At 41.8% G+C, this 17,006-nt stretch overlaps 3 protein-coding genes across 3 annotated transcripts in view; 2 read left to right on the forward strand and 1 right to left on the reverse strand.

Annotated features, from left to right (window-relative positions):
* LOC143213025 (uncharacterized) overlaps positions 1–16,177 on the reverse strand; it is a 126,786-nt gene extending 110,609 nt beyond the window's left edge. Inside the window, exon 1 of the mRNA XM_076432463.1 lies at positions 15,785–16,177. The gene's annotated coding sequence lies outside the window, so the exon portion shown is untranslated. The remainder of the gene's footprint in view (positions 1–15,784) is intronic.
* On the forward strand, positions 2,434–4,732 carry Xport-a (exit protein of rhodopsin and TRP A). Its single transcript, XM_076431928.1, has 2 exons — positions 2,434–2,580; positions 4,288–4,732. The coding sequence occupies exon 2, from the start codon at positions 4,308–4,310 to the stop codon at positions 4,590–4,592; it is 285 nt and encodes a 94-aa protein (XP_076288043.1). The 5' UTR covers positions 2,434–2,580; positions 4,288–4,307; the 3' UTR covers positions 4,593–4,732.
* On the forward strand, positions 4,598–8,287 carry LOC143212790 (uncharacterized). The gene has a single exon (XM_076431926.1). It carries the CDS (start codon positions 4,744–4,746, stop codon positions 5,611–5,613), a length of 870 nt encoding a protein of 289 aa, XP_076288041.1. The 5' UTR covers positions 4,598–4,743; the 3' UTR covers positions 5,614–8,287.
* Positions 16,178–17,006: the final 829 nt, after the last annotated feature.

Genomic DNA, 17,006 nt, shown 5'->3' on the forward strand with positions numbered 1-17,006 from the left:
TTAATGCTTAATCGTTTTGGGACACGTTTTTTCGTTGTCTGGTCGTGCTCAAGCTTCGCACAGACTTTTTACAAGTTATTTGGATCAACTCTGGGGGGTGCCGTGAAAGAAATTTTGAGCAAGCTCTCTTCTAACAAAGGAACGACAACGGCAGGCTGAACAGCAATAAGAATCTCTGATTGCGAGCGGTGTGGTATGACCTTTTTGAACATTCAAGAGAATGTTCTGGACTGTTATTACGGAAATAAACTCGTCGGGGTAAATTACTTCCTTTTATAGGCGATATCTCAGCCTGACTGGTTTATTTCCGACGGAGTCTTTCAATATTCACGCCAATCATAGCGCGACCACCTCGGTAACCCGACGATAAATTCAGACTCGCGGAGACGAAACATTTTTCTCCCTTTCAAGGAACTTTACCGCGGATCCGAAACCGAAAAAATATGCTCTTTTCATCGGTTATCCCTTCAAACCGGCGCTTAATGGCATGCATAGCGGATGATGAACGAAGACTAGGAACGAGACAGACAGATGGGAGTTTATGGCGCAGCAAGAATCTTCTGAAACTCGAAGCACCATCCAGAGCCTGTTATTCTTCACAGATCTGAGACACTGTCCGACGCTACTGTCGGGTGGAATCGCGTAATCATTTCTCGTTACCCCGTAACACACTCCCGTTATCGTGATCCTCACCGAATGCGGGACAAATGGAACGAAAGATGCGACGCAAGAGCTCCAAAGAGACCCTTGACCGCTCGTACATATACAGATGGCAGGTTAGCTACCAGCGACCCAGAAATTTCCCAACAAAACGGCCAATAAAATGTATTCCCTGACCGTAAAGACAAGCCTTTTCAACCGTTCACCAAGAGTTCCACTTTTTTTCTTCCTTTTGATACTCCGAGGAGATCGCAAAGAAATAATATTTTAAACGGTTTCAATGGTTTGCGATACCGGTCGACGAACCGAGATGGCGGGAGGTTAGCTTTCTTGTTAGGCTTCTCGCGATCATTCGACACGGTTACTTGAATTATCCGGCCAGCGGTGGACGCGAGAAGTGTCACGGTATGGTTTCAATGGCTGCATATACGCGAGTCAATAACAATTGTTTATCGTTACGATTTCTAGATCGGGGTAGTGCACTCAACAAGGGTGGGCTGGTATCCGAGCTCCGGGATCGGCTTTTGATGACTCGGGTCGGGTACTCGAAAATCTATGACGTTCGGATATCCGAACATAATACATTTTCGGTTTTGATCCACGCGATCACGTTAACGCTACGAACAAGTAGGACAAAGCACTCTTTCACTCTCTTTGGTGTTGATGATATCATATAACAGGCAGAGAATTGATTGACGAAGCACTCTTTGATTTAACCAGCTCGATCACTCCAGATGAGAAGGCATCATCGTATTTGAAAACATACATGTCGACTATCGGACGCGCAGAATTGATCGCAGACGACTATCGATAATCTCGATATAGCCGGATAAGATGCAGAAATTGAGTTTTGGTTGGACAAAAATCAATTTTTTCATAGGTGCATCATGTAATATTGAACACTTTTCTATTAAAAAAAAAAAACAATTTTAAAATCCACGCTTATATTAAAATGCATTAAACAGGAGAAAATAATCTTTTTAGACATTAGTGACTATAAATAACAGCGCTAAACTATATTGACGTAATCTTCGTGGGCGCTCCACGCTTTTATTTATAGTCACTAATGTCTAAAAAGATTATTTTCTCCTTTTTAGTGCACTTTAATATAAGCGCGGTTTTTAAAAAGTGTTTTTTATATATTGTTTTATTTCCTACTTTATAGTCTTTTTTCAATGGAACGCAAGATATAGTAATACTGGTATGAAATAGTAAGATATATATGTAGAAATGCAAGATATGTAAATACGCGAGATAGATTGAGGGATGACTCCGAACAACACGCTGACTGAGCTCCTTCGGTGCGAAATGGGTCAGTGGATTGGGAATTAGTCGGAGTGGGAACGCGTAGTGGAGCAGGGAGCGCTGGCGCGCGGAGTGGGGATCGCTGAACGCGATCACGTACTACCGAGCGTCGCGCGACGAGGTGTGACGGTTAATATTAAAATTTTTTCTCCTGAACGTACAGTTTTTTTTTAAATTTGTGTTTTAATATTGCATTGTCATCCAGTTCTGAGCTATGTTTAAAGTTTCAAGTCTCTCTAGCTCATCGGGAAATGGTTTAAAATTCGATTACAAGATTTGACGCATGCAACAACAACAACGACAACTCGGCAAGCTAATATAAACGTGGTAAAAATAATGCTTGTGCGGCCGAGTTGTTGAATATGCGTACTTCGGAGAACCCTTGACGTAACCAAGAGAATCTTGTAATCTGTTTAGCAATTCGCGAAGCCCTATCGACGGGATACACAGCGACGTAGAGGAGAAAAACCTGGCGAACAGTCGAAGACGATCACTTCATTCGCCACGATATACGCGAGCACGAACGACTGGAAAGCTCCGCAGCTGCGAAACTCGGCAACGAATCCTGATTTCGCTAAACTTGGCCCGTGATCGACGGAACACTAATTTATCGCGGTGAGTTCTCTGGCGGTGGAAACTCCGTTTTCAAGTAATTTCAATTTAACGAACTTTCTGTATAGTACGTCCAACTTTCGCCGTCGCGTCGCCGCGAAATATGATAAATATCGAACACGTGACCAAATTCGATTTGCAATCGAAGTCGGCGATGTGCGCGCGTCAAGTGCTGCGAGAACGTCCATCGTGTTCCACTTTCAGTGCTGTGCGAAATTCTTCGGAAATTTACAGGTTCCAAGCTGTACAAGTATCATAGAATTTTCATAAATTATCGTTGTAGCGTTCGGTTTTGCTCCTCGCTGTACGTAGCAGATAGAGACTGCCCTAATTGCCTTCGAGTTAACAGCCAGCTAGTATTTTTGCCAGCGGCGATTGAAGTTTTGCCATACATTATGCGAGTTTCAACAGAAATAATGGAACTGGAAACTTCGGTAATTAGGAGTTCGATAGAACCGTCCAAGTTTCGGGATGGGAACAGGCTCGGGACAAAGGGTTCATTCTAGTCTGTTCTAATCAATGGTTTACTGTCACCTCGCGCCGCATTTTCTGCGATACTAGCTTCGAATAGAGTTAGTATGTCTTCTGATAGATGCTTCTCGATACTTAAGAGACTGGTCGACGGGACGATCGACTCGGTTCGACAAATAGTAAATCGAATCTCATTTCATTTCGAATAAGATCCACGACGTTGACGGCGAGAAGTGATCGATATGGCGAGGGGTGTGACTCAATAAGAAGATCAAACAGCGAAGCCAGGTTGAAATTGAGACCGCGCGCGAACGCTTTATAAAGTAGCGGAAGCATGGGGGAAGGTGATAGAAAAAGTTGCGATGGTAATGTACCGTGGAGTTGGGTACTTATTATGCGATGTTTCTCGAAATAGTATTCTAATTTTTACCACGCTTATATTACCTTGTCGCGTTGTTGTTGTATGCGTCACATCTTGTAATTTAAACCACTTCCCAATGAGCTAGAGACTTGAAACTTTAAACATAGCTCAGAACTGGATCACAATGCAATACTAAAAAACAAATTTTTAAAAAAATTTTAATATTAACCGTCACACCTCGTCGCGCGACGCTCGGTAGTACGTCATCGCGTTTAGCGATCCCCACTCCGCGCGCCAGCGCTCCCTACTCCAATACACGTTCCCACTCCGACTCATTCCCACTCCACTGACCCATTTCCCACCGAAGGAGCTCAGTCAGTTCCGTTCATTCAGTTCCATTTCGGACAATTTCGGATTCCATCAAGAGACGTCCTCTCGGAGTCGTCCTCTCATTCTATCTCGCGTTTCTATATCTTACTATTTCATACCAGTCTAACTAGATCTTGCATTCCATTGAAAAAAAGACTAAATTTTTTGTACAAAAAATAAAAAAATACATAAAAAATCTTTTTAAAACCACGCTTATATTAAAATGTACTAAAAAGGAGAAAATAATCTTTTTTAGACATCAGTGACTATAAATAAAAGCGAGGAGCGCCCACGAAGATCACGTCAATATAGTTTAGCACTCAACGCTTTTATTTATAGTCATTAAAAGTTTTTAAAAAGTTTTTTTCATATATTTTTTTATAGTTAGAATATTTAAGGTCACATCAACACCTCAAGTTATCAATGGCCGTCCAATAATTTACTGAATTAATTACTTTATATTGAGTAGCGAGTTGCTGCCTCCATGTTATTGTCGCGTCATTTTTCAGATGGGATCAGCCTAGAAGCGATGAAGAAGCGAAACAATGAGAGCAAGACTGCGAAAGGGCGAGCAAACGAGAACGCCGCTGGGACCGACAAGAAGACCGACAAGAAGGACAACAAGGCAGACACGCAATTGAACGACGAGCTAGAGATAGACAATCAAGGCTTCAGCGACTGGCTACGGTCGAGCGATGGATTCGACATGATGCGACTGTTCGTCATCGCGAATTCGATCTTGGTGTTCGTCACTATGGGATGGCCGAAGGTGCAGGAAGCCATCGCCATGCTCGGAGAGTACTTCTACGACTGAAACGCGTTGCTAGTGCCCCATAAACTCAGGGTGGGAGTAGTACGTTTAACGGTTCAAGGACACTGCTAATTCCTTGGCAATCGTAATCGATCGCTAAACACGTACGAGACAATTCCTGCTTGTGAAGTGGAGGGGTGAACGGATTGCGATCATGTTGGGGATGCTTTTCCGCGGGGTTTTCCTGATAGGGATACTCAGTTGGTACAGCACCAACGTGTGGAAATTGATCGACGGCTACTTCAGGGATCAGTTTCGCAACTACCTGGAGGAGGAGTATCGCAAGCATCCTCGAATGAAGTCCGATCTGCAGGCGGCAGCCACTGTCGGCAAAGGAGATCCCGTTGCAACGGTGAAAGAGGCAGAGCCGACGGTGGCACTGTCGCGGGAGATCCACGAAACCTGCGACTCGATCGGCGACGGCTGTCCCGTCGAAACGGCAGCGAACGATTCAGCGGCGAGCCAGGGACGGGGACGAGAACCGGCCCGGGAGGAGGTGACAGGTGGCACCAGTGAAAACGAGGCCGCGAGTGGTTCCACCGATAAAAATGCATTCCAGGGAACTACCGCGGAATCGAAGCTGGGGAACAGGAAGTCGTCCGACAACGATCAGGAATCCCTGGACGCGATTCATCGGAGCGACGACCATGACCTCCGGCAGACGAGGCTCGAGGATCGGCGATCATCGGCCAAGAAGAGAAAGGGTAAAACGAACGCTAGGTCCGCCACCCCTAGGGACATTCCCCCTAGGGCAGCCGAGACACCGAAAAAACGAACCGTAAAGACGATCACCTTGACGGAGAGGGACTTCATCTCGGCGAGGGACACCTCGAACGACGATTTCTGGGAGTTCGAGGAAGATGCCGACCAGAGAGAGCCGTTGGAAGGCATCTTGGTCTCCCAGTTACCGTTCAGCCCGCGGATAGACGGCATAGGGGATCTAGAGAGAGTCACCGCGGACGAGTACTGTCCGTTGACCTTGGAAGACGAGACTTCTTGCGGGGAAACGGTTAAATGGCCTTGATAGCTCAAATTCGATCGGCCGGATAGGGGACATAGCCTCTGACCAAGACTTTGCACATCCTACGCCTCCTTTTCTCGTTTGTTCGTCAAATTCCGGATTATCTCCCTGTTCCCAGGTTTTGGTCTGGAGATTCAGAGCAAATAAGGGCCAAATCCTCTTCGAAACTTGTCTTGACACCAAAATGACCGCCTTCTGCTCGTAAAGTATAATATAATTGCAAACATTTGGTCTTAATCTCGAATAAATTTTGCTGACTGGATGGGTATGCTAACACGGCTAAGAGATCAATAATACATATATCGGATGATGCTCCGTCGGGTTGTAGAAACGTTTTCGCTTGTAGGCTGGGAAGGTGTAGGTGGCAAATTCCAAGAAGCCGCCTGCGCCCGCATATCCGACAAGGTTTACGACAGTACCTGCCGTTGTCCTAGGTCCTCGAGGATCGGCGCACAGCGTGCTTCGCTTCCGATGATGCAGGACATCCGAAACCTTCCTGAACTTGCACAGCAACGGAAGTAGCTTGTTCCTTCAAGAGATTTCTCATCTCGCAGCAGGCCAACATAGCGCAGCGCACTATCCATGATAATCGGAACAGTGGATTAGGCTAATATCGCAGGAATAAGGCCACGGTTCCGAAGCGGTGCTGCCCTTTGGCCTTGAAAACGAGGTCTCATACGCCGGGAAACTACGACGTTGCCGTGAAAGTACAGAGAAATTGCGATCTATGATTTCTATGCATGTCCACGGGATTGCCAGGGAAATTGAGTCGCCGGAGAGAAGAGGCGCGGGCGCGAAACCTCTCGCGTCTATCCGGCCAGTTAGGCCCGCTGCAGTTCTTGCAGCTGATACGCTATCGTGCTTCCGTACATTAAGATATTTTTGGCCTGTCAACGTCACTGTTATCTTGAACTTCGTCGATGTTTCACTCGCGCTATAATGTACTGGAATTTAGGGATGGCCGAGTAGTAGGAACCCAGAAATTCGGGTTCGGATCGGGACCCAAAAATTCGTGACAAGCGAACATTTTGGGTACCCAAAAATCTATGACATTCGGGTCTTCGAACCAGTGTCGTAACGAGGGCGTGGCGAAAGAGGCGCAACTGAGTTTGGGGCGCAAAACAAAGAATACCGACCCGGTCGAGGGTCGATTTGACGCTTTTCAAATCTTGCAAAAAAATTACGAACTCTCATTACAAAACACGTATCCAAATCTAGACACAGAATTAAGGATTTTCATAACAATGGCTGTAACAACAGCTTCCTGCAAACGTTCGTTTAGCAAATTAAAAATTGTAAAATCGTACCTTCGTTCTTCTATTGGAGAAGAGCGATTAACAAACATGTCTATAATATCAATTGAAAAAGATGTTACCGAAACATTAAATTATGACGATATAATAGATGTGTTTGCAAATGAAAAAACGAGAAAAATTATGTTTTTATTATATTATTTTAACATATATCTATGTTTTGTATTTCTTTTATTTTTTCGTCATTGAACATGAATAAGAATTTGTTCTTATTTAGGTTATAGATTATTCATACAAATACCTTGACAAATACATTATTGTATATACAGGCAATTTATTTTGATGAGGTTCATAGTATTTAATATATCGCATTTAGTAAAATTTAACTTGTTACAATGAAATTTTTAATCTTTTTGTCATTATTAGGTTACGGGGAGGCGCAAGTTAGACACTTGCCACAGGCGCTTCATACCCTCGTTACGGCACTGCTTCGAACAATAAATTTTCGGGTTTCCGACCCCCGACACAACCTGAGTCATCAAAACCTGAGCCGAGGTTCTCGCGTGCGATCAATTTCACCGTCGCTCGGTTAATAAATAAATGATATTCCTCCATAAAATTTCTTTCCACCGGATTCTCCAACCAGCTATTAAAATAGCAATCAACAAGATGACAAACTGTCATTCATCGCGAACATTGTGAATCGACAAATTACAAACATTGTAAAGCGACACTCGATTTACGCAAGATCGTTCGTTAAAGTATATCGGAATAAATAAACAAGCTGCGCGAACACGTTTACATATATTTCCATAGTAAACATCCTGGGTGGTTGGAAAAAGTTAGTGGTATGCTGAATTTTGTTTGTTGTAATGCTCTTCCTGTTCTATCCTCATTTGCCTTGAATAAACGAGACAGCGTGGAATTCACGGCAGGCGGACGTGCTATTCTATTTTCCCGAGTAAAACTGTTTTCCTAGCCGACGACGCAACTGATGATTTACTAACCGGCAATCGAGCCGCACCGGTTCATGCAAATTAGAGCGCAGATTGCTAGACGGGAACGCAGACGCTTCATCCCCTCCATTCTCGCCAGATGAGGGGAGGGAGCACCAATTGAGGGGGCAAGTTACCCCCTCTCTGCCGGTATTGATTTTAGTCACGTGACATTGCGACACACGCACGATAGAGATGGAACGCGTGACCGGGGCGTCGTGGAAGGGGGACGGTAAAACTTAAAAAAGAATCTTTTTGAAGTTAAAAAAACATGCTCAGCATAGTGACGCAGAGTGTGCAGTGCCATCCTAACAACAGGGCTAAATGGGCTATGGAGAAGACAAGAACATAATTCTTTGGTCTGTTGGAGGTGGATAAGGTCTCAATCTTGAGTCTAGGACTGTTAGGTTTTTTTTTTAGTGGGTATGGGCCCGGGTACATCTGACGGGGGAAGGACCCCAAGTGTCCGACTTCGATCATTTTTTTGTGAGACGATGGTATATGGATTCCTAATGATGTCTGCAAAATATTAAGTGTAGTGACTCAATAGTTTCAAAGATAAACAATTAAAGTTTCATACCTTGTTTGATACGAATAGTATGAAACTTTAATCGTTTATATCTTGAAAACTATTGAGTAACCACACCTAATATTTTGCAGACATCATTAGGGATCCATATACCATCGTCTCACAAAAAAATTATCGAAGTCGGACACTTGGGGTTCTTCCCTTGTGAGAGTGCCGTGTCGAGCCCCACACTTTCCCCTCGACCGTCATCTTCAGAGGGGATGCGAGTGCGTAAGTGCATTTTATCCTAACAGTCCTTAAGCTATAAAAAAGCGCCAGCCTTTTGGCGCAATAAAGCGATAAAAAATATTTCGAAAATATTAATGGAGATGAAGATGACTTTATAAAAATTTCGGCCACTGTATCTAACAATAAGTAATGTTACAAATAAGACAACACGCGTATTTGCAAGTCTCCTCGGTAAATTACACGGGTGTTCGTTTCCAAGTGTCACGACTACCAGCTTCAAGGATGGCCGATAAAAGTAATACATAAATATCTATAAAATATCGCTCTCACGAAGGCCAAATTATTCGGAAATGCAGACTTTTAGGAACGATGCTCACGCACGAACGTTTACAGTCAGTCTGAAATAAAATTGTAGTTGTTCAGTCCATTTCCAAAAAGTCATTCTAATTGAAAGTGTATGTCGTAGAGACTGGCGGTACATTTCAACAACTAATAAGCAATGTTTGGTACCGCAGAGGATTAAACGTTTCGAACAGCTCGAATGAAATAAAGATGGAACAAATACGCGTCTGCTGCGATCGTCGAGTGCAAAGTAGCATAACTACGCGCGAAAAATCGCACCGTCTCGTTCGTCAATTATGCAAGACGACAACCGACGCGCGTTTGTGTGCGCATCGTTTTATGCATCCATGTCCATGGTCAACGTGTTACATATACGACAGGTGCAGGAAATGCATACCTGCTGCATGAAACTGTGTCTTATTGGAATGCGCTTCGAGAACCGAGAAATATATATCCCCGTCCAAGTATAAATAATAAATTCATTATACTTTATAGTTCCTACATAAAACACTAAGAGTGAAGTTTAAAATGAGCAAGCTATAAAATATATATTACAGTTTCAAGTCCCATAAATATTTATACAGAATGGGATACAGTTCTCAACGGGCTATAGCACTTTGCCCACAACTGTCATCTGGTGGATGATTTAATCCTGGCTTCAGGGCAATTATTTGAAGCCGGGTCTATAAGTATACAGGGTGTCTGAAAATTCCTTCAACATCCTTAACTGGGAGGTTCCTGAGATCATTTGAAGCGACATTTTCCTTTGCAGAAATGACGCCCACGGCTTTGTTAAGGAGTTATTGACGAAAAACACGAACCAATCAAAGCGCGACCTAGACGCCTGTTGGCACAGTCATGTTTTTCGTTAATAACTCCTTAACAGAGCCGCGGACGACACTTTTGCAAAGGAAAATATTGCTTCAAATGATCTCAGGAACCTTCCATCTCCGGATGTTGAAGGAATTTTGAGACAAACTGTATACGGTCTGTGGTATTCACTGAAAGTAGCCAGAGGATATCTATGTACGGTGAAGAATAATAAAGACCCGTGCGACGTCTAGGTATCGCGCGAATATGGTTCGGGTCAAGATCCTGTACCCTAATTACAAGATGTCTCGAGTCATCGACGGCACGAACACCGACCGTTTTCACCGAGTGGAAGAGGATCGCGGCCCGATGTCGGTTGTCTCGTCGGGTTTATTATGTAGCGCGCACGACGCGGGAAAACAGGGATAAAAAAACTCGCCGTGAACGGACAAAACCGTTTCCTAGATAACCGAGAAAATACGCCGGCAATGGCCTCGTTACGATAGACTGCGATTTCTCGCGGCCGCTTCCCGCATGCTTCGATTTGGATCGATCTTTTTCTGCTTCTCTTTTGCTGAATAATCGCACGCGTTACGAGGAGGATGCACGCAATCACGGAAATCGGTCCATCGATTAGGCTACCGTACACAATCGTAAAACCTGTACGACACGATCGTTATCGTGACGCGAGAGGACAATGTTATTTCGTAATGCGTTACATAATTACGTTAGGCGGGGCAATAAATGCTTCACCAATTTTTCAAACAAAGAACCTATATACAGATAACCCTCCTATAACACGGTAGATAGGATCCTAGAAAATACACAAAAACGGGGGTTACGTTCCGGAAACCTACTAAAACCTTTTTTTTTTATTCCATATGAGCAACCTAATTTTTATTGAAAATATAAATGTACGTATAACACAAAACGAAAAAAAAACAAGAAATATTATTTTCATTTAATGTATAACCTTAATTCAATAAATTTCTTTCTCATCACTAATCGGTATAATCAAACGAGAACGTTTTTTCAGTTGAACGATGTCACCTTCACTTCCTGAACCTTCTTCTTCATTTAGATTTTTTCGCCCCTTCTATCCTCTTTAAATAAAAAAATATAAATATAAAAAAAAACTTCTTAGAAACCACGCTTATATTAAAATGCACTAAAAAAGAAAAAATAATCTTTTTAGACATTAGTGACTATAAATAAAAGTGTGGAGCGCTAAACTATTATATATTAACGTAATCTTCGTGGGCGCCCCTCGCTTTTATTCACAGTCACTAATGGCTAAAAAAAACTATTTGTGATTAATTATTTGTAATTAACGTGACGTGATTAAGTGACGGTTAATATTAACATTTTTTTTTCTCCTGAACGTACAGTTTTTTAAAAATTTGTTTTTTAATATTGCATTGTCATCCAGTCGTGAGCTATGTTTAAAGTGTCAAGTCTCTAGCTCATCGGGTAGTGGTTTAAAATTCGATTACAAAATTTGACGCATACAACAACGTGGTACAACTTTAAGCGTGGTAAAAATCATGTTATTCAGTGCTGTAGAAGTACAGTATTGTACAAAGGTTCTCGCAATTTTCTTATCGTGTTCGAACGAAACCGTGTTATAGGAGGACTACCAGTACCTACATAATTATTGACATATTTAGCGTAATAAAAAATATGTTGACAAACAAAAAGTGCAGTGATAATTAATAAAAAGTAAACGGAGAGACGAAATGCACCATTAACGCAGGGGGATTTAATAACAACGCGGCGGCTATTAGCGTACACACGAACACACACGTAGATAGTTAAAAGCATCGAACACGCAACTTTCGTTCGTCCATCGAACATGCATCTTCTTAGACTGACTTTCTCAATTTGACAGTTTCGGAATTGAAACGAAGAAAGTAACTTACGATATATTCCCCCCTTCGATTTCAAGGCTGATGGCGCGTGGAAAGCGACTCGCCGCGTTTATGATAATTATGGGAAACACGCAAATGGTCCATGAAACGAGGAACGAGGTAATTAGTCAGGTTGTCGTTGGAGAAAATGTTCTCGCTTTCTTGCCGCCATTCTTTTGTCCGCGGTTTTCTTACTTTCTTGCCGGATCGCGTGAGCTCCGCGATCCTCGAGCAGCTTTGTTCGTACGATGGAGTGATTTTATTGTGTCTAAACGATGAGAAACGCACGGTAAAATCTTATCTTGTTACTATTAGGAACTGAATTAGCGGTAGAATCGTCTGCGACAGTGGCCCTCAAACTGGCTAACTAATTGAGCCGTTTGTTTTGAAACTGGCCTAAGTCCATTTTCGAGAAAAATCAAGTTAGCAATTTTAATATTTACATTTCTACGTTATATTTTCATTCTGAAGCAAATTGTAACTAATATATTTAAAATTACAAATATTTTGTAATAAGAAAATTAGCTGGTTGGGCAAAAATTGTACTTGAATAAAACTTTCGAATACAGTGGGTTTAAAACGTACTTGGAAAAAATCCACTTTGTTCGAAATTTTTATTGAAATAAATATTTTGCCCTACTGGTTAATAGAATGGTACAAATTTTTATTTTTAAAGTGGCCCAAGTCCGTTTGTCAGTTGTTTGAGGTTAAACTTACAGAGATTTTGGCGTCATAGAAATGTCATTAAAGAAGAATAATTTATTGTTTGTCCCCCAAAAGATTATTGTAATGTTATCAAGAAGTGCCGGAAAGGTAATAACTTTATTTTAAATGAAATGAAACAAGAGTTAAAGTTGTTTAAATTAAACAATTTTTAAAAAGGGTAAAGAATTCTAATGGAAAAACAATAAATTGGTTAAAACTATGCTGGATGCGTTTTTTGAGGAATGAACCATATACTATAATGCAGAGTTTAAAATAGTGAATTTATTACCACGTCGGGGTAGACCAAGAAAATTCGAAAATATTGTATTGACACCACTCTATAAAAATATAAGACAAATTACAACAGCGAAATACAAGGATATGATGGACTTACTACGATATACACCGGAGCACCATGACTTCTTCAAATCCCTCCCGCATACACAAAATGTAAATGAGGAGTAAATTGTTATGTAATTTATATAGTTAGAAGATTTCCTGAATTGCATAAATGGTGTTTTTCAAGTTTTGTAATGAACTATAAAATAAATTGATTATTGTTTTTTCAATTTGAAGCATTTTAAATTATATCGAATGGACTTGGGCTGTTTCAAATTTTATGACACATCTGGTTGTTAATTTTTAAAGTGGTTTAAGTCCATTCATGGTAAGAAGACACATATTATGTATGCACTTAATAATTGCTATTATTTTAATGCGTATATTTTTAATTTCATTGAAACGCGCAAACTCTTAAATAACTCAATTTAAACATAAATGGACTTAGGCCGCTTTCAAAATAAACTGCTCAATTATTCGCTACGATTTTGAGGTACCGCAACGCCGCCGGTGTTACGTCATCGTTTACGTAAGCTTCAAACCGAAAACGAATCGGGAACAATAATTTCCGTCCTACATGCGAACTGGCCCCCGGAAAGCCTAGCCGCCAACCCGTCGCGCATATTTACCGAACCAGTTCTTTAATTATTTTATCGATTTCAAGATCCCATCTTATACATTTAATATTATTATTAGTCTTCGTTGCGCGCAGGTGTACACGGCTGTTGTACAGTTAGATACAATAATAAAAATAAAGTGGAAACCAGTGATAAAGGGTAAACTTGTTTCGTCTGCAACGCGATACATACCACGGATGACAAAAAACGCGGCAACTTCGTGTGCAGTAAGCCTAGCTGGTTGAACGCAGAGAGCAATCAGAGTGAAAACAGGACTAGCATGACCTTTCTATTGCTTTCACATGATGGGAGAACATAAACCTTGAACCACCGGGAATGTGCACCTATTTTTCGGTTGTTCTGTCAATTATTCGTACGAGCTGCCACTGGCGGATTTATATCGCTACCCCCTCCCCTAAAGGAACCAACCCCTTCCCTTTATTCAGTTCCTTAGTATACTTTAATTTCTTGCACAATGCTTGTCACTTCATACAACGTTATTCAAACATGTTATTTTTATTTTTCTAAATTGTTTAACATTTTTATTCATTCGTTTCTATTGTTGCGAATTGCGCCATTGATATTTCTCCTAAAATTTGCCGCCCCTGTATTTTGCCTTCCTGGCTCATAGCACCCATCCCTCCGCCCCTAGATCTGCCACTGCGAGGTTACAGCAGTCGCACGCAACAGATCCGTGTGCATACTAAATCGGATCAGCTGCACACTTTCGTAAACATTTGGGTCTTGCCCCGGTTCGAATCTGCACCTTAGCCAGATTTTCTGATGTGTCGAATTCGAAGCACGCGAAGTCTGCTCAGGATCCATGAACGTGTTGAAAATCTCAGAAATTGATACGAAAACAATAATTTAAAAAAGTTGAAGATAGGGGTTATTCATTCTATGACTGATGTCTGAGACATTTGATTTGAGAAAAAATATATATACAATATATATATATATATCCGCTGAATTGTTAGATGATCCGTGGAGGACAACAGAAAATTCTTCTGCATTCGATCGGGCACGATTCCCGAGGTAGGCAGCATTTTTCGCGCGTCGAGTATTCAATTACAAAATCTGTCCACGTTACATAAAACACTGAACGTGCGATGCGGGTCAAATTACGTATCGAAAATCGAGTGCAACGGTACCTCGCGAAATTTGCCAAGCACGTTCCACGCCTAAACATTCGTCATTTGGATTTTCAAGGATTCTCGGTCGACGATTTTTCACCGATAGCGGACAGTTCCAGAGAATTGCATAAAAAAATATAAACTATTATTGTATAATATATTGTATAACATGTTGTTATAATTTATTGTATAATATTCAGTATAAAGACACTATTGAATTATAGGTATCTATTTTTGAAATAGTAATTATTGTGAAGTATACATAGATATTTCTAAAATGGAAATTATCGAGATCAGAGAGAGAGTTAAAATCAATTAAAATTTTAACCATGATTAATGTGTACGATTAAAAAAGGTAATCATCGAAAAAAGGACGATTGATTCAATCGATCGATGAAGTTAATCGTCAATCATTGATTAAATAAAGAAATCATCGAGAAATCGGAGACTGATTTAATCAATTGTTAATCGCCACACGGTCTGTCCATAAATTCTAATTCTAATAAAGAGGGAAAGAGAGACAGAGACCGGAGATGGAGAATTGACAGAAATACATATATCTCAACAAAAACTCTGTTTACATTTTTTTCAGTAAGCATACAGTTTTGATTCCGTATTTCATTTCGAAATTTCAGCAGTTGGTCATTAATCAATTATCCGTTTGACGATTACAATTGAAAAGAATGTAATCGTTAACCGCCATTGACGACTAAAGTAGGAGTTTAGTTGTTAATTGCGATTAACGATTGAAGTAGAAATTAATTCGACAATCGTTGATTAAATTTTCGCACAACTCTGAGATATAAGTAGATATTTATTGAAATATGTAGAAGTCTTAAAATAACATAATTACAGTACTAAAATCCACGACTTTTTAAAAATGGAGGAGAGGATTTCGGAGCAGCCACGAAATAAAATATTGGAAGATCCTGCGATATGGAATCTCGGTTCGAATTTTGGGAATAGATCTGCGAAAGGAAATGAAGCGGGAAAGAACGGTGTAAGAATGCGTAGAGCAGCCGTATCCCATCGCTACCTGTTGCAGTGGGGTTCACAGTGGAAATGCTGTAGGACCCCCGGGTTCGCATTCCTGGAAGGAGGGACAAGAGCCGAAGACAGAGAGATACGTGCGCCAGCATATATCGTTTAGAACTAAAAAGGACCGTTTTGGTTAGTCGGTGGTCCTCGTGAGCTCGGTATGGTTCACGATCGAAAAGCCCGCACAGGCCTGGGGACCGACCGCAAGGGAATGTTGAGGATAGGACCTAACCTAACCTAAAATTGGCGTGCCGTCAGAGGGAAACGAAGCCACTTACCTCGGCGATGTATCCTTCCGCGTTGTTTACAGGGTGTCAAGATGTCTCGTTCATTCATCGAACGGGACGTTTCACAGAAATCACCGCACCACGCTGATGTCAAAACACTCGGCTACACTCGCGTCACCACGGCGCATAATGTGTACACCGTTTGAAAAGCTCGCGGTTCGAACCCGCTGGAATCTCGCGTTCCTCCGGAGGGCGGACCAGCCACGGCACTTTTCACTCGCGAAACCGAACGATCGCGTCTCACGTGGCCCGAATAAACGATCAGATATGCTCGAAACACCACCGACGACAAGTTCGAGCCAACAACCGAACGCGAGATAAATGTGACAGAGACGCTAACCGATGTGTTGCCGTTTGACCTGTCTCCGAACTGACCAATCGCCTTGCAGGTGGTATGCTACGATGTTTCTCGCTGCCTGCTGGGGGTGGGGGGCAACAGGAGGGACAGAACCACCTGACGCGCAACCTTCTGGGGCCTGCTAAAACATCCCGGGGCCCGCAGGGGGCCCTGTCCATCTGTTACTACTTACCGACGCGCGCGACTTTTCGACTGTCGGGAAAGACGCGCGCTTACCATCGGATGGCACTAGCTATCTATGGCACCGACGGTGGCCTTCTGTTTCTCTGGATGGAGCCAGAATATATCCTAGAGGGCGTAAGAAATACCGAAATATTCGTGCGACACGAACTCCCATAAGGCTGGACGTCTCTCCTCGGTGGTCCGAGGAAGCCGGATTTTAAAGCATTGTCAATTTTAAGCACCCGTCAAAGGCACGGACAATTATGTATACACCTCATACAGGCACTTTGTCTTGGAAAGAAATATTAGATCGAGTTGAAAAATCGAAAAGCGCAATCCGCAACGTATGCGAGGAATTTCTGGATCTTAGAATGTTTTCCCGTAGGATTGTTTAAACGTTTGACGACTCGAATTAAAGGTGGTACTTTATCGTAGGGGCACTTTAATTTGAAAGGAGCACAAAATCACATGGGAGAAACAATAGAATCCCATTGTCAGCTCGAACAATATTGACTCGATAAAATCTTTTAACTACGAAATAGAACCATAAGGTCTAAAAGAAAAACTTCGAAATAATGCCGAAAAATAGTTTTATTTCTGCAGCATTAGCTCGATGTGATTTTCGATTTTTAATATTTTATAGAGCAATTAGTGTTATTTCTAAGAAACAAAATATTATAAATCGAGAATAAC

The sequence above is a fragment of the Lasioglossum baleicum genome, chromosome 10, assembly GCF_051020765.1.
Source record: "Lasioglossum baleicum chromosome 10, iyLasBale1, whole genome shotgun sequence".
Taxonomy (NCBI): Eukaryota; Metazoa; Arthropoda; class Insecta; order Hymenoptera; family Halictidae; genus Lasioglossum; species Lasioglossum baleicum.